A 22,666-nucleotide genomic window follows, 5' to 3' on the forward strand; every position below is an offset into this window, starting at 1 on the left:
CTCGGGTCTGCAAAACAAAAACAGTACCACATACTGGCACTAAAAGAATTTGAATTTGAAACTTAGACGAGGAAAGGAAAAGCGTTTTTCGTCTAAGTTCTTTTCTTCTTTCTTAAATATAACAATAAATATAAAAATATAACAATCTTTCTCGGGGGGATGTACTTTATTAATAAGTTCTATTATTATAAGACTCTAAGGTGATTACAAAATTAAGATAACTAATATCGAACAAAGGTTATGATTCACAACACTTGTCAGGACAACTCAATTAACAAATCAAACTGTAACCAAAATAAGAGCCTAGAATGGCAGAGAATGACCTTGAGTGGAGTCACGTACTTGTGAACGATGTGTGTAGGGTTAAAGGTACCTTTGACAGTCGACTAACACTCCCCTTTACCACTCAAGTCACTCTCCCCGCCTATCCCAAATAACCTATAAAGAATTACACAACAAAAGATGTGGACGGCTCGAACGCCACGAGCACACTGAAGCCAACACGAAATCGAGTGACGCCATATCCGTCACAGACTACTATTTCCAACACTAAACGGCGATAACACTATTTTAAGCCGTGAAACTGCGATTCTGTTCTAAAGATTCGTCACACGTCAAGAAAAACTTGAAGAAGAAAAGGAATAAAGTTACTCGGTTCGCAGAACAAAAACACTACCACATTCTGGCAATAAAAGAATTTGAATTTAAAACTTAGAAGAGGGAAGGAAGAGCTTTCCTCGTCAAGTTTCGCCCAAGTATAAGTACAATAAGTTTTATTTTATGCCGTTAACTTGGACTTGTAAAGAGTCCGACCACTCGACACAATTAAGGATTATTGTGAAATAATACTCAGTAAATCATGCAGTAAATAATTTTATTTTAAAAACTTCTTATATCACCGTAACTTTTTCTCATTGAGTTATTTGAAATTAGTATCTCTGCTTAAACGGCTATTTTCCATCATTATTGTCTTCCAGGTAACACCTGATTCGGATTAGTTTACTCCCATTACAAAACATTCGTAATTGTCACAACTGTCGGAACGTAAGGAAAAGAAATCCGGAATTATCGTACGTTATGGAAGACGATATAATCCTAAATCAGCTTCACTAATCTTACCGTATAACAAATTTATTACAAATTAAAACTAACCTATTAGTTAAACATAGTAAACATAGTAGTTGTTGTAGGCAATATATTCCGGGAAGTTCGTTTCACTTTCGTGTAGACCCTGCACCACGAAAGAAGTCCTGCTGATGCAGCAGTAGTGAGCTACTGTTATACAGCAAGTAAACATTAGAAGCTCAGTGTTTCGTTCAGAGGACATTGGTAACGTACCACGGTCAGCACGGCGTTTTACGAGCTCGGCCAAGGTAAGGTAAACTTCTGGTTCAGTTCAAAAAAAGACGTCCATCCTACACGAAAGCACGCAAATGTAAAACAAAGTGGCGTCAAGATGCGCAGATGACGCCCCTGCAACACACGTTCTAACGCAATTCTGACGGCCGCGTCATATACGCGTTTGATAAGAAGCGCACCTTTGCACTGTACATCCAATCTCTTTATTCTAAAAAGGCGCAACACCACAGCGCGCGATTCAAAACGCCTAATTTGTACTCGTTTTTAAAGAATTCGGACAACAACACATGGCTGACCACCAGTTTAGTGATATTGTAGGTATCTAAGATAAAGTCTGTTGATTATTGTTCTGTCTGTCTGTTGATGTTGTTTTATCTGCGAGACTTGTTTCATGGCGTGGTATGATTAAGCACCAAACGCACTTGTGTCCACAAACTGAAGGAGCGAAGCGTTTTAACTGTCAAGGACTATCTATCTATATAATACATATAAAAACCTGGATTACTGCATACACCCACACAACAACCCCGTTAACAAACGCATGTCTGTACACTTTACCAGTACTTCCAAAGCCAAGCGGACTTCTTGGAATATATTGCCATAACTAATTGTCGTGTTGTTTAATGGCATTACCTAATTCTCCATATTTCTTAACAATGAGTAAGATTTAACCAATTACTGTTTTTTTCCATAGATCTTAGATCGATAGCCAAAATCTTTTACGCGAGCCTTTTCTCGTTTCATATTACCACCATCCAACATTATTACTTATAATGTAAATCTAAATTTGGTTCAGAGCACTACAAAAAGCGCATTCTAATTAACTATCTACTTCTATAATATTTATAGTGACGTTCCATTCAGACTGCAACAATCTTCATCAATTAAACATTCCTACGATCACTTCGCTCGTTTTTTCTGCTTCAACTATTCCATTTTTATGTTGGCTATGCTTAACGTAATAGATCCTGAAATTATTTACTTCAATACGAATTATTTATAAAGAACACTTTATTCCATAAACAAGAGAACTACACCTCGTAACAATTTCTATAGTTTTATCGAATTTAGAATCTATATTTACACTTGTGAGCTTCTGAAAAACGTTCTACCATTATTACTTTCAAATAACTGAAAATAATTGATTTAATACACTAAAGACACGATTACCAGACTATACAGGGTGCTGGTTATGGGTTCGGTAAAGAATATAACCCCAGGGTTAAGAGAAATACTTCCCAGCACCCTGTATATTGCTAATAAAATACTGTATTAGCAATATACAGGTTGCTGGGAAGTATTCTATTACCAATTATATTTAAGAGTATAATAATGCTAATAGAGTATTCTATTAGCAATATGCAGCATACAGGCTACTGGGGAGTATTTCCCATAACTCTGGGGTTATTTACCGAAAATTAATTAAAATTAGCGTATGCGAATAATCAATTTTTCTTTGATTATTGTCAAGTTACTAACAACAGAGATGATTAGCAACTACTTAGCTTAGTGCCTGGGGCAGACGCAGAAGTCTTGTGAAATGCTAACGAATGGGAAGGTTTCAGCGTACCCAATACGTCTATTCATCTTTGTAAATAGTTACATTATCATGGTTGGTAGTCCGGATAGTTGCGAAACGTTAGCTTTTAGTGTTTTCTGTTCTGTGATATGACCAATGTCCGGATAATCAAGTTTTGAGACTGTAGATACAATAGATTTTTATAAACTTTGATATCTTGGATAACTACCTCGAAAAGAAAAAAAATATGAGGAACCATAATTTTGAATGGCTTTGTTGTATCATCAAATTGAGAATTGTGTTCCATACCATCAATGTAATGTTCGAGACCGAACAACGTTTTAAGGCTCTGCTAGTGATATTTTTTATATTATTAATATGACCACAAGTGTAAATTACAATTCAAAAGATTAATTTAACCTCAATTCTAATTCACATAATATCTTACAATACAACGAGGTGTATTCAATAGGATCTTGATTTTCTACAATTCATCTAATAGTTAACTCGACATTATAGAATTCAATAATTTCCTTGGGAAACAAACTTTTTATATCACTTTAATACATTTCTAAGATATGAATAGTTTTAATTTTATTTACAACATATTATTTTTATTTTAGGATATTTTATATTGTTATTTTCGTTTAATAATTGATTTCACCATATTTAAATGGAGTGTACTCTACTAAATTAATATTTAACGGCAAGTTCACGGCCAATAACTGTAACTTTGTCAATAGACGATAAATTGTTTCAATGTAAAATAATATATGTATATACGCAACCAGAATAAACAATATAATATATTCAATAATTTGGTTATATTGAAAGAACATTTTCTTTTACAAAATGGCAGTTAATATCACGTATACGAATTTAGGTTAACGATTATAGAACACAGGCAAAGTCCGATCTGAACACAAGGTGAACAAAATTATTGCCACAACGATATATTTTTAAAGCCTAATGCAAATATTTTTATTATAATATATAGTAATTATATTAATATTAATGAACTTTTCTTAAGAGTCTCTACGTTTAAATATGTACAACATTTTTAAAAATCACAATCGAGTAAATAAACAAACAATATCGTGTTGTGCCACAAATGTCGATCGGCCTTAACATTTATTGTGCGTTATTATATAAACTGTTTCACACCGTAGACAGAGTTGGCAATAGACAACTGGCGAACCGTTGTAAATCAAACAATACAATTTTGGCATTCCAAAATATTTTTCAGCAATAACTGTAAGCTAACTTAAGGTTACTTTTAATTTGCAACAAGTTGAGGCTCTAATTTTGTGCAATTACGTTTATTCTTATTTAGACCGTCGTTTTGCATGACGCGAGTCAAGGCAGCAAAATATATCAAATCACCTTATTTTTTATATAGCCTGAATAGCTCAACGGTAAAAGGGGACGGACTCATCACCGAGAAGTGGTGGTGGTGGTGGTTCGATCTGCTGGACTATTGTCTTACCTATTCCTAACACAATCTTTTCCGACTAGTTGGAGGGGATTCCCAACATTGGCCATATTAAAAAAAGTCTTTTTGAGGGATTGGATATTTTCTATCGATTTTGTTTTTCTGTTGTCTTTTTAATTATGGATGCTTTCTATAGGTCTATTAACTTCTCTGTCTACGTTTTTAACCAACTAAAGTAACATAAAAAATTATAACTCTTTGTCATGTTAATATTTTATCACTTTTATCATTAACAGTAACAAAATTTTGCCTAAATTTATTACTTCGCTGGTTATATCTTTATCATCCTATTCATTTTCTTCATTACATACACACACAATCTTATCGAATTATTATTTGCGGGTTCAATGATTACATTTAATTTTATGTAACCATTTATTTAATAGGCACAGTTAGTACACTTACGTACAAATGAATACATTATTCACTCATTCGTTTTCCTTTTATACATTTAAAAATAATAATTGTTATTTTAATTGTAACCACAACGGCCGATCAACAGTAATTGGTCCAATATGTACAAATTTAAATTGAACGCAATATTAACATACTTCCTTTGTGAGTACGTAATTTTAAAATTCTTGGTAACATTAGTTATATGTTAGACTTAGATTATTTCAGCATGATCCACAATGTTAAATACTCACAATATATATATTTTTTTAATTGTTGGTTCTGTTTGTTGATATTAGATATTTAAGTAAATTACGAATAAAATAAAAAAGAAGGTTTTTAATTGTTTTCACGGTGTTATGCAAAAAGATTTTCAAAGAAAATCTTTACTTCAATAACTTTTTGCTTTAGTTAAAGAAGTTTTGCCGCATATATTTAATCCCCGTGCAATATTTTTTTGGTAAAAAACCCTTGCTGTAATAACCTAAATCTAAGTATCCCTTAGGAGGCAGCAACAGCTATAATATTCATTATAACCATATAACACCGAATCTCCAAACAACGCGAACGATTCGTTCCTCAATCTCGGACCAGCATTGTCCGCTTTTCTACCAGTCAAAATTGACCCGTGATACAAAGCAAAGACCCTGTGCGGAAAGTCAAACAGTGGTTACCCTGTCGACTTCGACGTATCGCACAGAGTCCTCGCTTGGTCAGCAAATCACTTCTTTCTCGTCGAATATGGCCGTGTCGGATGACAGGCTCTTGAGTCGCTGCTGCAATGCTGAGCGGCGTCTGCGGCATGAGCGCGCTACTGCTATCTGTAACATTAAATATTGTACATTACAATTAAGTTACATTACATTACATTAAGTATTGTATTGTAATAACCAACTAGCGAAGGTTGGCAGTCAGTTTTTTGAACTCGTCTCTATCCTTCGCGAGGCGAATTAATTGTGCGGCTCTCGCGATCCCGGTCCACTCTCTGATGTTTCTCAGCCAAAACTTCTTCGTGCGACCAACGCCTCATCTACCAGCAATCTTTCCCACCAAGATGAGTTGTAGAAGCTCGTATCTCTAGTGTCGTAGCACGTGCCCTAGATACGCGACTTTTCGGACGGTCTGCCAAAGTTCACGCGTCGCAGCTTCGGCATTCGTCACTTATCTAGTAAATAGATAGGCCTTTACACGATATAATTATCTTAAGCTCTCGTCTGTATCTAACACTGAAAGAATTATTCAAAGCGGACCATTGGTTCCTGAGATCAGCGGGTTCAAGCAAACGAAAAAAACAAGCTCGTTAGCTTTAAAATATGAATATAGATCTATCCATGTAATCTGGTGTCTATTAGTGTGTAAAAAGAGAGACTTATTACCCATACGTACCTAGGTATTAGTATTATCATCAACCTATTTTCTTTTCATACAAAATACTTATCTATATGTCTACCAGAAGATGTGCATGATAATGATTTCTTTCACTCTTCTGTACTCCGGCAGTCTATATTAAAGGCAAAATTTATAATATCACTCACCACAGCGAAAGCAGTGAGTATTGTGAATGCGAGCAGCGCCACAGCGTAGTGCGCAGGCACCCGCAGCAATGCTGAGCACTGCGACAGGCGCTCGTCTTCGCCTTGCGGACACTGCGACACGCCGTCGCACCACAGCGCTGGCTCGATGCAGGCGTCCAGTGACTCGCAGCGGTACGGACATTCGCCCGACAGTGCGAAAACACCCCCTTGCTCACTTGCGTGCCTGCAATAGGAATTATTTTGTCTTCGCTGATTTATGTTATAAATAAATACGAATGGAATGGGATTTAGGGTAGGTACCTTGACCAAGGTTGACCTGGTTGGCCAAGACTGCGTTTCGTCTAAGGCTCAGTCCAGAAAGAGCGAATTCGCCGCGATTTTCTCGCGCGTATTATGCGCAACCGTTGCGCCCAAAGGTGCGTACCAACGCGCGAGCATTTGGGGAGGTATTCAGTACGAAATATGGAGTTCGCTCTAGAGTTCGCGTCGCCATAACCGTCCCTAATAACTCGAATCGCGCGCAATGAGCGCAATACGCGCAGATCAAGTACTCGTCGAGAGTCTGGCGTAGTGCACGCGATTTATTTGTATTAGAATTCGCGAGTATTTAGAATTCGCGCGATGCTTGTAGACGCGATGTATTGATGTCTAGTAATTACTTCGACGCGCGTATGATTCGCGACGAATTCGCCCCTTCTGGACAAGGACTAAGAGTGCGAGGTCGCATTATTTGTATATACTATAATATTTACCGTCTAGAAAGTTCCAGCCACGTGACATAGTATGTTGCAAACTCAACGCCCATCAACTCAACGGAAAGGGATCTCGGCCAGTCTAGATCGAAGTGGTCTGGAGAAGGCGGCGGCGCTAGCACGTGTCGAGCCAATGAGTCTATCTCTTTGGACCACCCTTCTGAAAACACTTCTACGACATCATCTTCCTGTAAAAAGAACAAATATTAATTTTATAATCAACAGGCACACTGCTAACTATGTGCTAGCTAGCAGTGGCGAAGGATCCAGTCAGGTTTACAATTTCATAGGGTGAGATATACCTGTTCTTGTGGAGGCTTAGGGCATATAAACAAAGGTGATAGTCCTCCAGCGTATACAGCAATACGATTTGGTGTTCGGCATAGGTGTCCCAAGTCAGGCGCCACTGTGATATTGTTCTGGAGTGTGAAGTTATCTAGTTCTGGCTCTCTAAGCAAGCTACCCTGGATTTGCATGTATAGGTATCTTCCTGGAGCAGGGTCTATTAACCAGGGTCGTTGATCACAGTGCTCCTGAAACAAAATATAAAGATTATTAAGTATTTGTCACTTTATATCGTTAGACACTGTTGATATCTGGTAATGGCATAGGTACTAGCTCGTTCTAATGTGAGTGATTTCATAGAAATAGAAATGTACTTCATGTTCTGTGAAAGATTCTATCATCATTATCATTGCGTTTTTAACGACGCACTACATTGCGAGGCTTTCCTCCTAATAAGAAAAAGGAGCTACCGTAGACCTACCAGACTGTTCCAATGTACACAAGGAATTAGGCATAATTATGGAGTGCTGATGTCCTTCTTGACGTCTCTATCAAAGGCGACACTTTGGCTTCTTCGTCACTATGCCCGGTTAGCAGTGTGACTGGCACAATCGAACTTTGTTATGAAAGTCTGATTGCACGACTCGCAGTCCGACTATTGTAGAAGTAGACTTTAAAAGGCTTTAGTGTGACTTTCTTAAATGTTTAGCGTCGAGGTGTTCGAAAATCTTACAATTATCAAATTCTTGCAGTGTAGCTTAGCCTAAACGCCTTTGCTTGAAGATCTTACAATTATAAAAGAGATTATCAAGGATTACTTACTGGTTCAGACAATGCTGACTGAGCAGCTAGTCTCAATTCACCACTAGCGCCATACACCCTGTGTGTGCTTTCACATACACTTTCAATACGAACAAACTCGACTGACGCTTCGAAGCCGAAAGAACGGAAGTCATCCACTGCTGACATGTTCACAACGTCGAATTTGAGTTCTGCGACCATTGAGCTTGACGTGAATTCATAATCAGTGACATCACTGAAAATATAAAGGTTTAAATTGTATTAAAAATCGCTGCATACATAACGCTAAGTATAATAATAATTAATTATTTATTAAAATATAGTTATATCATAACTAGGTGATACCAGCGACTTCGTTTCCACATTTTTTCCCCAAATAACAGCAAAATCAGCTAGTCAGTAGTTTTTGCTTGAAAGAGAAAGTCATATACCTACCATAATTACAATCACTTTTTCGCAAATGACACAGGAACGATGATTTCTTTCGGGACAACTTTCTGTTAATCTAGGATCCTACTTCCTACTAATATTATAAATAAAGTTTCTATGGATATTTGGATGGATGTTTGTTTGGATGTGTGTTACTCTTTACCGCTGGTACTACTGAAGCGATTTGGCTGAAATTTGGAATGCAATTAGATTTTACTCTAGATTAACACATAAGCTACTTTTTATCTCGAAAAAATCCATGGTTTCCCAAGATATGCGAAAACTGATGATTTTGATGATATGACTATTTGTTACTCTTTCACGCCTCGACTACTGAACCTAATTAGTTGAAATTTTTACTGAGATACATTATAACATGGATTAGCACGAAGGCTAACACTTTTTATCCCGGAAAAATCCATAGTTCCCGAGGGATTTGTGAAAAACTAAATTCCACCCGGACGAAGTCACGAGCGTCCGCTAGTATAATCTATTTTCAATACAAACTTCAGGTAAATCGGTTACGTAATCGCGGCGTTAAAGAGTAACAAACATCCATACAAACTTTTGCATATATAAGTTTAGTAGGATTTGGTAATGTTTTTTTATGTACAAGGACAACTTAGTTGATTCAGCTTATTTTAATAAAAATGCGTTTTATTTTCCAAAATTATATTTTATTTATACTATCAACGCGAAAGTTTGTATGGATGTATGTTTATTACTCTTTAACACCGCTACTGCTGAAGCGATTTGGCTGTAATTTGAAATGGGAATAGATTTTACTCAGGATTAACACATAGTCTACTTTTCATCCCGGAAAAATTCATGGTTCCCGCGGGATTTGGGAAAAACTGAATTCCACGCGGACGAAGTCGCGAGAGTCCGCTAGTCCATATATTGTTTGAATCAAATCAGTGATCTTGCTAAACTCACAGCACAGAAAACGAAAGTTTCTGGAATTCTCATTACCTAATTTTTATGCAGCCAAGTTTTAATTAAAAGCCTTAAGGGGTTATATTTTTTTTTTCAAATTACTAACCTACACAAACAGTCGCGTGGTATACCAGGTCCGCTATCTCTCCAAGGTCTCTCGAATATCCTCACAGCAGCAGTGGGGTTCCCTCCGCAGCGGAACCAGGATGAATGTGCCGAGTGGACGGATCTGCAGAGACGACCGCCATTGCGGACTCCCCAGACCCGGAGCCGAACTACTTCCCCTGGGTTAGCTTCAAAGCGATATGTGCAACTGAAATTGAAATGTATTTGAATTATAATAAGGATCATATTCTTTTAAATATGATAGTCAGTGGCGGATTAAAGGTCCAGAGCGCCCTAGGCAATCACTTTATCGGCGCCCCTGTAATTGGCTATCATAATAGTCATCATCATAAAACTAGTTGTTTTTGTAATTACGATGACGTTGTATAATCAAACCCTAGACTTTAGTAGACCAGGACCCACGCTAATGCGCAATTGAAATATGACGTTAGAAGTGTGAATTAATCAAGAGGGACGACAGAACGAATATCAAAATTGATGATTCCTCTCTGCTCTGGGAAATAGGCCTTTATGTGTGTTGACAGATTATGGTGTGTTATATATATATCACTAGTGATTTAGATTATAGATCAGCATTTAGTTATTAATCGTCGATATATTATTTTCATTATTTATTTAGAAATTCAGAACTCGCGCGCCCCTTGTAACTACACGCCCTAGGCACGTGCCTAGTTTGCCTTACGGATAATCCGCCTCTGATGATAGTAGGAATATAATCTATCGCATCAATCTGTGTTTCATATAGTTTCAGGCATGATTCAGTTACAAATATCCATCTTTATTTATATTTGCTCTTTATCCGCAAGTCCCAAGCAATAAAGCTGCCTTTGCATGCAAATTAATTTTTCGGTATTTACCAAACTTTTTTGGTTACGATCTTTTTTTTATTCTCTACAAGTTAGCCCTACTACAATCTCACTTGATGGTAAGTGACGATGCAATCTAAGATGGAAGCAGGCTAACTTGTTATATTCCGCGCCGGAGCGCCGTCGCGAGCGGTCGCGCGCACTGTTGCTTTGCTGTCTCATTTATGAAATTGGTTTAAAAAAAGTCTAAAAAGATAGGTGTTCGTACAGTTAGGTTGTTCGTTAGGTTGTTTAAAAAAATCCTGGGGCGCTCAGGGCCCTTTGGGAGTCGTTGTTTTTTGTTAAGTTATAATATCTTCTACTATTATTATTGTAATATTACGGTTAGGTCGAAGCGTCCTCCTGCGCGCGGCGTATCTATTTATAGACGCCCGCGCGGGATTGTCGAGTACGAAGTAGCTATACTTATTACTATTACTTCGTGCTTGACACAATTAAGTGTTTAAAGTCTTTGGTCGTTTTCTTGGTTTGGTTTATAACTCGAAATTTTGTTTTCTATTATAGTTTCTCAACATTTAACTAGTTTAAATCGTTGTTAAAATTGCCTTGTATATTCTTCGTTTTGAGTAAGTAGTTCTTTTCCATATGGCGGACTCGAGAGATACCTCTCGAAAACGCGACGGTTCATCAGGATCGAGAGATGCTTCTCAGCCGCGAAACACTGCGGAGGGTCGCAGGGCTCAATCACGGACGCGAAGTCCGATATTTCGAGTGCCTCCACGGGACACAGATTCCGAATCTGAAGGATCTAGGATTAGGTCTGACATTGCAAGTCGGGGCCGATCCATGGTTAGAGGTCGTGGTACGGGAATCACGCGCGCCCGAGCAGAGTTAAAAGAAGCACGAGAGGAGGCCTATGAGGTGGCCTTTAACCAACTTCTTAGGGACAGGGCTTACCGGAAAGATTCACCTCAGGTTATTACTGACCCCGAGGAGACAGAGGCGAATGAGATAATATGCCCGGAGGTCCCTGCCAATCTTACTGCAGAGGAACTTAGGGCCCTTGGTGGGCATAACGTGGCCAGCATCATGCATGTCGCTACAAAATCGCGCAACCTCAAGGGAACGTGGGTTAAACGTCTTAAGGAGTCAGCCCGTGTGCTACAAGAGATTTTAGAAGCGTTAGCATCTAGGACGGAAGCCGATGAGACGCGAAGGTTGAGGGCGGACAACACACGTCTCCGTAATGAGATCGAAAGCCTCAAGTCCGATCTGAAGGCTCATCGTCGAGAGTTTTCGGAAATGAGGACCTCCATGGCGGCGGCAAAGAGCGGAACGGCGCCTAGCTTGAGCAAAGACGCTATGGAGGAACTAAAAGCCTCTATTGTTGCTTCTTTGAGTGTAATGATAGATGCACGTTTTGCTGGAATTGAAGAGAGGCTACTACCTGAAACAGTACTACGCCCGCCTCTGGCGGCAGGTCAGGGAAGACGTGCGACAGCTAGACCCCAGCCGTCGTCTGTTACGCCGACAACCAGATCTGTCCCGGTGGAACACGACAATATAGTGACGGAACCTTCTGCCGGAACATCTGAAGCAGCAGCTGGCTCTAGTCAACCCAGCACTGCAACTGATGACTGGGCCACAGTGACAAGGAAGGGAGGAAAAGGAAAGAGTAAGAAAACAACCCCCTCCGCAGCCTCGATAGTTACTCCCGCTGATAAACAGGCAGCCTTACCCAAGCTTTCCCCACCCAAAACTGCCGCAGTCATGGTAACCTTACAACCAAAAGCGGCAGACAAAGGGATGACCTACGCCCAAGTTCTTGAACGGGCTGAGCAGAGTGTGAACTTGCAGGAGCTCGGTATCAACGATGGCATAAGGATCCGCCGAGCTGCTACTGGAGCCAGGTTACTAGAGCTGCCTAAAAATCAGACCCCAGAACAAGCAGAATTACTTGCAAGCAGGCTTCGAGCGGCTTTGGATGGTATTGCTAACGTAGTGCGGCCTACTCAATCAGCGACGCTCAGGATTATCGGGCTCGACGACTCGGTCACAAAAGAGAAATTAGTTGCTGCAGTTGTTCGCGCTGGTAACTGCACTACTCAGGTAGTTAAAGTTGGGGATTTGCAATTGGGCCCCAGAGGTATGAGCACTGCCACTGTGCACTGTCCTATTGAGGTGGCTAAGGTTTTGTCTGATGCTGGAAGGCTTCTAGTTGGATGGAGTTCCGCTGAGGTTCAGGTACTCGAACAGCGCCCCTTGCGGTGCTATAAGTGTCTTGGTATTGGACACACACGGCCTCTTTGTCCATCCATAAAAGACCGGGGAAATGTGTGTTTCCGTTGTGGTGGCGATGGACACAAATCAGCCGATTGTTCGCTTGAGATGCGTTGCATGGTGTGCTCAGATGCAGGACTTCCCGCAGGCCATATCATGGGGGGAAAGAGGTGTAACCCTCCCCATACAAAAGGAAAGACGTTCAGAGCGCATATCAACGTTGATGGTGGACGTAGTCAAATGCAGGAGGAAGCAAATATGTCATCATGAGCCAGCTACAACATATCAACTTCCTTCAGTCGAACATAAATCATTGTTCTGTGGCACAAGATCTGTTGCTGCAGTCCATAACAGAGTGGGAAATTGATTTAGCGGTCGTTTGTGAGCCTTACTATGTACCCCCACAATCACAATGGGTGGGAGATTTGGATGATTTGGTAGCCATTTTAGCAGGAAACAACTCTGGTCCTGTACTAATACCGGTTGAAAGGGGCTCTGGCTACGTTATGGTGAAATGGGGCATTTATTTAATTGTAGGGACGTATTTCTCGCCTAACCGTACTCTAGCCGAGTTCGAAACGTACCTGGACTCTGTTAGGGAGGCCGTCGGCAGACAATCAGAGGACAAGGTTATTGTTCTTGGTGATCTAAATGCGAAATCTCAGGCATGGGGAAGTCCTAACACCGATGCCAGAGGTAGAGCAGTGCAGGATTGGGTCTTCATTATGGGTCTATCCATACTCAATAGAGGATCGGTCAATACCTGTGTACGACGGCATGGAGAGGGAGGATCCATAGTAGACGTCTCGTTTGCTACTTCTGCAGTTGCGGGTAATATTTCTAACTGGCGGGTAGAAGCAGAAGTAGAGACGTTCTCAGATCATAAGTACATCAGGTTTGAGATCTCTGCCTTGCGAATCGCAGTGAACCATCCTAGGAGACAAAGTCGTTTTCCGCGCTGGTGTCTTAGTCAACTGGACCGGGAGCTGGCCAAAGAGGCTGCCATAACTATGAGGTGGTCATCATTTGGCAGAAACGAGAATAGCACGGCTGAGATGGCGGATCGTCTTTGTAGTGCCTTTACAGATATTTGCGACGCTTCTATGCCAAGAGCCAAACGTCGCCCCCGACGTCGTTGGGTATATTGGTGGTCTTCAGAGATTGCGGACCTTCGTAAAGCTTGCATTAGAGCTCGGCGAGAATACGTTCGATGCCGCAGGCGAAATGGGCTCGACCCAGATTTAGAGTACCAGCTCCAAAACTCCTATCGCGAAGCGAAGAAATCTTTGAAGGCGGCTATATACAAAGCAAAGGAACAATCTCGAGAGGAGCTACTAAAGACGCTTGACAAGGATCCTTGGGGACGACCATATCGTGTAGCACGAAATAAACTCCGCTCACAAGGTGCCCCAATTACGGAGGCTCTGCAGCCTGATCTTGTACAGCGAATTGTAGGTCAACTATTTCCTGAACCTCAGGTACATATTCCCCCAGTCATGGCCCCTCATTATAGTGATGTCCCGCTAACAATTCGTGACGTACCCCGAATCACTGAAGCTGAACTGGAAACAGCTGGTGAAAGATTGCGGCTCAAAAAAACAGCGCCGGGCCCTGATGGAATACCGGGCAAGGTCATCTTTCTCGCTATGGAGTATGCTGGACCGGTTCTCCGTGAGCTTTTTGATAAATGTTTAGTCAACGGAGAGTTTCCAAAGCAGTGGAAAGAGGGGAAATTATGCCTTTTACGTAAAGAGAGCCGTCCGATTGACTCACCCTCAGGATACCGACCGATAGTTCTTCTCAGTGAGTTGGGTAAACTATTCGAAAAGATCTTGGCTACCCGACTCACTTTGCATCTTGAGACAGTGGGTCCAGGTCTTTCAGACGTGCAATTTGGATTTAGGGCTGGTCGTTCAACTCTGGACGCTCTGGAAGCTCTGAGAGTTCTATCCTTGGAAGCTGTGGAGGCTGGAGACGTCGTGCTTGCAGTTTCGCTGGATGTCGCAAATGCTTTCAACAGTCTTCCTGTCGAAACATTGCTGGAGTCACTTCGTTATCATGAAGTACCACTCTACCTAAAGAGACTCTTAGAAGATTATCTTCACGATAGAGAAGTTCTTTGGGAAGGAGCAGATGCGCACAAGCATAGGCATCGGGTAGGTTGCGGGGTGCCGCAGGGATCAGTGTTGGGGCCCGTCCTTTGAAACATGGGCTTTGACTGGCTCTTGCGGTGTCCATTACTTCCTGGCATGAAGATTATTTGTTACGCCGATGACACCCTCGTCACTGCCCGCGGAAAAACATTCGAGGAGGTGTGCAGATTGGCCGCTGTCGGCACGTCTTTGGTTGTGGACAGGATAAGGATGCTAGGTATGAGGGTCTCAATCTCCAAAACAGAGGCCCTCCTATTTCATGGCCCACGCCGCGGTCCTCCACGAGGTGCACATATCGCTGTCCAGGGTACAGTGATAGAGGTCAAGCCCTGTATGAAATACTTGGGTCTTACTTTGGATGGACGATGGAAGTTTGAAACCCACTTCAAACAGCTAGAGGTCAGACTCGTGAAAGCTGCTGCCGCCCTTGGCAGGCTCTTGCCGAATATAGGAGGTCCGGAGTCAGTCTGTAGGCGACTCTATGCTGGAATAGTAAGGAGCATGGCCTTGTATGGCGCCCCAATTTGGGTGCACTCACTGACTCCCGTCAACAAGGTCCTCTTACGAAGGCCACAAAAGATAATTGCCGTGCGAGTCATCCGGGGATACCGTACAGTGTCATGGACGGCTGCAACATTGCTGGCTGGCGATCCACCCTGGGAACTTCAAGCCGAAGTCCTAGCTGAGGTGTATCAATATCGGGCGCTAATGAATGCACAAGGTGTGTTGGCAGGAGCAGACGAGGTAAGAAGAATCAGGACCCTTGCTCAGTCAGTCTTGGTTGAAAGGTGGAAAGAGGATCTGGAGTCTCCTATTGCTGGCAGTTGGACGGTTCTCGCAGTTCGTCCTCACATAGAACGGTGGCTAAAGAGAAAACACGGAACGCTTACGTTCCGACTGGTGCAGATACTAACAGGACACGGCTGCTTTGGCAAGTATCTGCACCAGACAGCGAGGCGAGAATTGACTCCGGTATGCCATCAGTGTGGGGCCACTGAAGACACAGCGCATCACACACTAGCTGAATGTGCAGCCTGGAGCCCGCAGAGGCACATACTATCATCCACTATTGGTAGAGCCGTCTCGTTGCCCGACGTAGTTGACGCCATGATAGGCAGTGAAACGTGCTGGACAGTGATGCTGTCGTTCTGTGAGGCTGTCATGGGTCTGAAAGAGGCTGAAGAGAGAGCGAGGGAAGAAGCTGCCGATGCTCCCCTCATACGCAGGCGGAGGCAGGGTAGAAGGAGGCGCCGATATGCGCACCTTCTCCCACCTTAATGTAGGGCGAACAGGGTAGGCGGCGACGCATAGAGACAAACGTCGGGACATCACAGTAGAATGTGCTAAATGATCCTGTGATGTCACCAAAGGACGAAGCCGGATCCGCTGGGTTTTAGTGGGTATTCCGAAGTTTCGGCGAGTCCCACATACCCTCTGGAGTAGGGATGCGTAAATGCATTTCCCAGCGCAAAAAAAAAAAAAAAAAAAAAAAAAAAAAAAGGCTAACTTGTTATAAGTAGGATGAAATCCACACTCCTTTCGGTTTCTACACGACATTGTACTGGAACGCCAAGTCGCTTGGCGGTACGTCTTTGTCAGTAGGGTGGTAACTAGCCACGGCCGAAGCCTCCCACCAGCCAGACCTGGACCAATTAAGAAAACCTCAATCAGCCAAGCCGGGGATCGAAACCAGGACCTCCGTCTTGTAAATCTGCGCCACGGAGACCGAACCTTTTCGAGATTATAACATTTTTTTCTTTTATTTTCGGTCACATAATAGTGTTTAACCCAGGTAATTCGGGAATTAAACGGGCAACCACAAATGCAAATAAAAGTGGTTCTTCTAATAAAATAAAATAAAAAAAAACCTTAATCATAATTTTCAAAAAATATTTTAACAATTTACCACTCGTAACCTATATTGACGTAAGAAAAAAAAAATACTATTCATTTACATACATGCCTTACCTAATATTTCTGGCTCCACCTCTGCCATACAAAAACACGTCTCTAGGAGACGAGAATGTGATGGGAGGATCGGGCGGGGCTTCAGGGAACGATCTGGAGACAAATCTTCTGGAGCAAGGCCCACGACCCCACTGCTCCCCGTCTTGGTGTAGATCGACAAACTCGTATAGAGCCTTGAAGAAAATTGGTCTGGAAAAGGAAATTAATTACGTTAATGACAGTTATTTTTTGTTGTTTTTTTTTATAAAAATAAGTGCCTTGGCATTTTTTTGTCAATAGAAAAGGACGAAAAGAATGTATATATCACAATACAAGACCTCTATGGGGGTTTACGCACTGCATTTGAATGATTATATTCTTACCATCAGATGAGATTAAAGTCAAGGGCTAACTTGTAAAGAACAAAAAAAAAATATCCGTGAAATTACAAATGAAATCTTATTTCAAAAAAATTCAACCGACTGATAAATCATAAGACAAAAAATCATAAGGCAGTGTTACGAACGAATTTGCAAAGCTATAGGAGTGGGTACGGTAATCCAGAGGGACGGGATCGAACCACCGCCTCTCAGTGTTGAGTCTGGCCCCTTGGACTATTGAGGCTTGAGTTCCTCAACCATTGTCGACATAATTATGACAGTTTATATATTGGATTTTTTAAACGAAGTTATTTAGGTGTCAATGATTACGAGTATTAATTATCCTTCATCTTTTGCATTTTGTATTCATTCATCATTATCAACTCATATTCGGCTCACTGCTGAGCTCGAGTCTCCTTTCAGGAATAGGCCAATAGTCCACCACGCTGACCCAATGCGGATTGGCAGACTTCACACACGCAGAGAATTAAGAAAATTCTCTGGTATGCAGGTTTCGTCACGATATTTTTCCTTCACCGTTTGAGACACGTGATATTTAATTTCTGCACACAACTGAAAAGTTGGAAGTGCATGCCCCGGACCGGATTTGAACCCACACGCTCGAGAATCGGAGGCAGAAATCATATCCACTGGGCTCTCACGGCTTCTGAATTGTTTACTTCAAAAATAAATAATTTACTACCCTACTCATATTTTCCCTTTCTAGGTTTCATCTCAATTTAACAACAGTAAGACTCACTTTAAAGCTGTGCCTTGAGTCAACTTCAATTCTAAAGTCAAGGAGTCTCCTTTAGACAGAAAGCTTTCAGTTCGGGCGCACGCCCTAGATCTCCTCAGTAGCGCGTGTTCACAGGTCCTCGGCGCACGCTCTCTGCAGAACCTCGCTACGAGGGTCGCATTTGTGGGGGGGCGACCCACTATCACTGACTGGGGGGACGTGGCTCTTGACATTTGGACTGATCTCTCTTTGTCACTGGAAAATTAAAAAAAAAGTCAAAAAACAAAAAATATTTGCATGAAAAGATTCTTTTTCTAATCATTTCGATCACGATGAAAACTACGCATTGTCAAAGACGAGATGATGATTATTGCTTGTATTAAAATTGTGATTACATTATGATAGATGGCCACGTGTTTGTATTAAAATTATGATTACTATACTACGTGTAATAAAACGTTTCTCACAATTACGCGCAGTATTAGACTAGACCTGATAAATTCAAAAACTCCTGCACATATTTTCACATCAATAACGCTAATAAACGGAATGAATTCATAGATTTATAACACACTAGCGGACGCCCGCGACTTCGTCCGCGTAAATTTCGATGTCAACTTTACTACTACCCCTACCCTACCCTACCCCTACCCTACCACTACCCCAAACCTACCCTACCCAACCCCTACATCTAGCCTACCCCTATCCCTACCCTACCCCTACCCCCATCCTACCCTACCCTACCCCTACCCTACCCCTACCTTACCTACACCCTACCCCCATCCTACCCCTACCCTCCCCGTACCCTATCCCTTTCCTACCCCTATCCCACCCGTACCCCTATCTCACGCCTATCCTACCCCTACCCTACCACTTCCCTATCCTACCCGTACCTCTACTCTACCCCTACCCTACCCCTACACTACTCCTACGCTTCCCTACCCGTACCCTACCCTACTCTATAAATTCTCTATCTTACTCCTACCCTTAGCAAAATCGGTCCAGTCCTTCGAGAGTGGTGGTATGACCAAGAGAAATAGAGACTTCTATGCTAATAATATAAAGAGGTAAAGTTCGTGTGGTTGTAGGAGGTAATCTCTGGATCTACTGGACCGATTTGGAAAATTGTTTTACCAATAGAAAGCTACGTTATTTGCGAGTGTCATAGGCTATGTTTGATCCCCATATTCACACCGGAACGGGAACTACGTAAATGAAAGCGCCGGGCGTCATATAGCGGAATTTCTGCGTCTTTTAGAAATTTTGTACTATATCCGAAACTATTTAAGTAATTAACATACTGTAAAGGGCAAATCTTATCTCCATAATATTCTTGTAATTATTAAATAATTTATTTTAATAAGGATTAAAGTTTAGTTGTATAAATAATGACGTAAACCTATGTATATAAAATTAATAATTTTTAAAACACAAAAGGTACTATATCTGCTAATATATAGAAGATAGATATATGGTGTCGCGGACTTTTTTGTAGAACTTTTAAAGATACATAAAGTCTCCATACATTAATTTCAATTTTACACAATAGTTAAGGCAGCGCATGCGAATAAGTCTGTTTAAGAGGATTTTCAGTCAGACCTGTATGACAAAAACTGTGTTAACTCGGCAAATATATATCATACTAATATAAAATATAGCCTATAGCACTCCCCGATAATGTAGTATTCTACTGGTGAAAGAATTTTTAAAATCGGACCAGTAGTTCCGAAGATTACCCCATTTAAAAAATGTGACAAACTTACAAACTTACAAACTTTACCTCTTTATAATATTAGTAACAAGTAACACATAGTGTGTAGTCACAGGATTCGTAAGCTGTTTTATGTGCCCCGAAATGGGAGCCCGTGGCGCATCGCTACGCTACGATAAGTACGCTTGTGTACGCGACGGCGAGGGTTATAAGCTTAGCTCTTACTTTCACATAGTCACAGAGTGGCTCACGTTTGGAGTGACAAATTGTTAAGTGTCGCGAATCTATACGTTATTTAGTCTAAGAGTCATAACCCTTTCTATATTAAATCAATCTATATGAAGTTTAGCTGTATAAGTATCGACAAATGACTACTTACCAAAAAATATCACTGCAACCGGGCGATATTCTCATCGGACCGTCCCATATATTCAAATGACTTCCACAATACTCATCCTCGGGCAAATTAGGATTGAGAGCGTTGGTCACGTAAAACTTCAAAACTGAGAACCAAACTCGGAATCTTGGAGCTGAAAACTGCCTTCTGTAGATGATGTTCCTCCCAGAAGGGCCTGATGTGTCGATACCCTGCATGTGATATAAGCACGTCGTGTTTGGGGGTAGCGAATGTTGGGGATGTTCTAATACTCCTCTTCCAGTTCCTCGGATCCAAAACTCGCATGCTCTTTTATTTTTCGCGTATGTTGGTGATTGCTGGTCTACGAAGCGTACCTGGAATGCAGTGAGTAATAGAAATTGATGAGTTCCTTAATAATAATGATGTTTGGAGGCCATTGGTTCAGCTTGTACCTCCATACGGGAAGTAAAATTAAAAGAAATTTGAATGATGTTAATATTTGAAAATTTTAGGTAAAATTATGATTTTTTTTCCGAACCAGTAGTAGTTTCAAAAATTTCCTCGCAAACATAAGATTATTTATATAACTTCAACTAGCTGACGCCGCGCGGTTTTACCAGAGTGGTTCCCGTTCCGGTAAGAATACGGAGATAATATATAGCCTTTCTTGATAAATGGGATATCTAACACTGAAATAATTTTTCAAATCGGACCAGTAGTTCCTGAGATTAGCGCGTTCAATCAAACAAACAAACAAACTCTTCAGCTTTAGTATAGATTCCTGTTGTTTTAAAATTTAAAAATCTCCCACTTCTATATTTTCCAATAATAATTACTAGTACCTTTTCTATCTATAATATAAAAATTACTAATACTCTTACAAAGCATTGTTAATAGTAAGTAATAATTCATTAATGTTTTTTAATAATTGTGAGTGGATTTACATTTTTTATAATCATGTGTTAATTTTTTTTTAAAGTTCTGGGTTTACATGCTTACATTTTAAATAATCATGTTTGAGGCATACTTTTCTAATGTATAAGTAAACCCATAAAGCTTAACGTTATATATTCACAGTAATCAGTATTTGGCAAGGCTCCAATGAAAGTTCCCGATTCCATTTTAATTTATTATCGTTCACTATTAACGAAGTGCTTTTACCAACCGAAGTTTATAATGTGTTTTGAAACACTAGCTGTTGTCCACCTACTTCGTTCGCATAAAATTCGTTTTTTTTTTTAATATTTCAGAATATTACTTGTGCTCCTCCTACTTTATAATATCCAAATTCGACCCATTAAAGTTTTTGTGGATATCTAGGAATAGAAGCTGGATATAATTAACTAATCTCTACCAAATGTATAAATTTTGTGTTGGTATATGGAATGTTATTTTTATTCAATGGCAAGTTAGTCCTTGACTTCGATATCATTTAATTTTATATGACGATGCACATCTCTCACGGTGTCTACGCCACAGAACACACAACGCTAAAAGCTAACGTTTGCTTCTTTAAAGGTCCGTTCATATCTACGGTACATGGAAAGGACTCTACAGACGTGAACCGCACAGACAAAATAATCTTTCCGCGAATACTGGCCGGGCGCGGCCCGTGTCTGTCAACGTCTGTGCAGCCGCGTTACGATATAAATATGTTAATAAACACTTTATAGAAGAATATCATTTTGTCTGCCACGGCTCGTGTCTGGCACGCTAAATGTCTGTTAATGTCTTCTATACTGTGTTATGCCATTATAGAGTAAGATCCCAGAGCGATCTGACATAACTTATTTTCAAATAGATAAAACCTTAGGTTCTCAGTAGTGTCTCATGCGCTTTGAATACCTGTGAGTTTATGAAGCTCGCCGTGGCGCACCTAGCCAGGTAGTAGGTGAGACAGGTAACTAAAAATAAGAGTAACTTAACTTAAATTTTTATGGCTGATTTTTGTATATGTTTTATAGAATATTATTCTAAAGTAGCATCGTAAGTGTCAGACATTTTTCATGGACCAAAACTTTGGTCAGACGCTTTAAAGTTAAAAAAAAAATCAACTTTATTTATTTATACATGTCTTAATATATATTCAATTTTATAAAGTTTTACAATAATATTAAAACTACGTACATAAATATCTATAACTACATATTATAAAAATTAAAAAGAAAATGTACTAAATTTTAATTATATCTAAAGGTTCAGGCGTCGTAGAATTCGTCCGAATCGACGATCATAGGTAAACCATGAACCATCAGCCCAGAAGGCTGGCAGTATTGCCACGTTGTATGGCAATACTAATTCTTTGGCCTAAATATAGGCCAGCCTTCTGGTCACGGGAGGTGTCGATTAAACGCTTTGCAATTTCTTTGTAAAGAAAGCGTGTACTCGGACCCCACGGTCCTAGTGTTTGTATATGTAGTCTCCGACGAGATTGCTATATTTGCACCGCTTGAGGATCTCTGCTGATGCAGCAGCAGCGCCCGCACATCCCATCGTGCCAGGAAGATGTGAAGGCGCAAGGGTGTCTACGCAAGTCGCGTCCCACACCAAAGGCCTACCCATCTTCCATGGCATCAAAGACATGCCGTCTGGTCTCTTACCATCGTCACGCGCCAAACCGTTAGGTTTCAAAACGGCTGGCACGCCGGCGGTGACAAGAGCACGA

General features: G+C 40.8%; 1 protein-coding gene across 1 annotated transcript in view; it reads right to left on the reverse strand.

Annotated features, from left to right (window-relative positions):
* Nucleotides 1-857: 857 nt before the first annotated feature.
* LOC112051338 (uncharacterized) overlaps nucleotides 858-22,666 on the reverse strand; it is a 167,222-nt gene continuing 145,413 nt past the window's right edge. Inside the window, exons 6-14 of the mRNA XM_024089937.2 lie at nucleotides 20,023-20,375; nucleotides 17,954-18,187; nucleotides 16,835-17,023; nucleotides 9,608-9,814; nucleotides 8,158-8,371; nucleotides 7,353-7,583; nucleotides 7,051-7,238; nucleotides 6,299-6,521; nucleotides 858-5,584 (exon numbers count right to left, since the gene is read on the reverse strand). Of these exons, the coding sequence (XP_023945705.1) occupies nucleotides 5,477-5,584; nucleotides 6,299-6,521; nucleotides 7,051-7,238; nucleotides 7,353-7,583; nucleotides 8,158-8,371; nucleotides 9,608-9,814; nucleotides 16,835-17,023; nucleotides 17,954-18,187; nucleotides 20,023-20,375 (1,947 nt within the window). The 3' untranslated portion in view covers nucleotides 858-5,476. The remainder of the gene's footprint in view (nucleotides 5,585-6,298; nucleotides 6,522-7,050; nucleotides 7,239-7,352; nucleotides 7,584-8,157; nucleotides 8,372-9,607; nucleotides 9,815-16,834; nucleotides 17,024-17,953; nucleotides 18,188-20,022; nucleotides 20,376-22,666) is intronic.

This window comes from Bicyclus anynana, chromosome 5 (genome assembly GCF_947172395.1).
Source record: "Bicyclus anynana chromosome 5, ilBicAnyn1.1, whole genome shotgun sequence".
Lineage (NCBI taxonomy): Eukaryota > Metazoa > Arthropoda > Insecta > Lepidoptera > Nymphalidae > Bicyclus > Bicyclus anynana.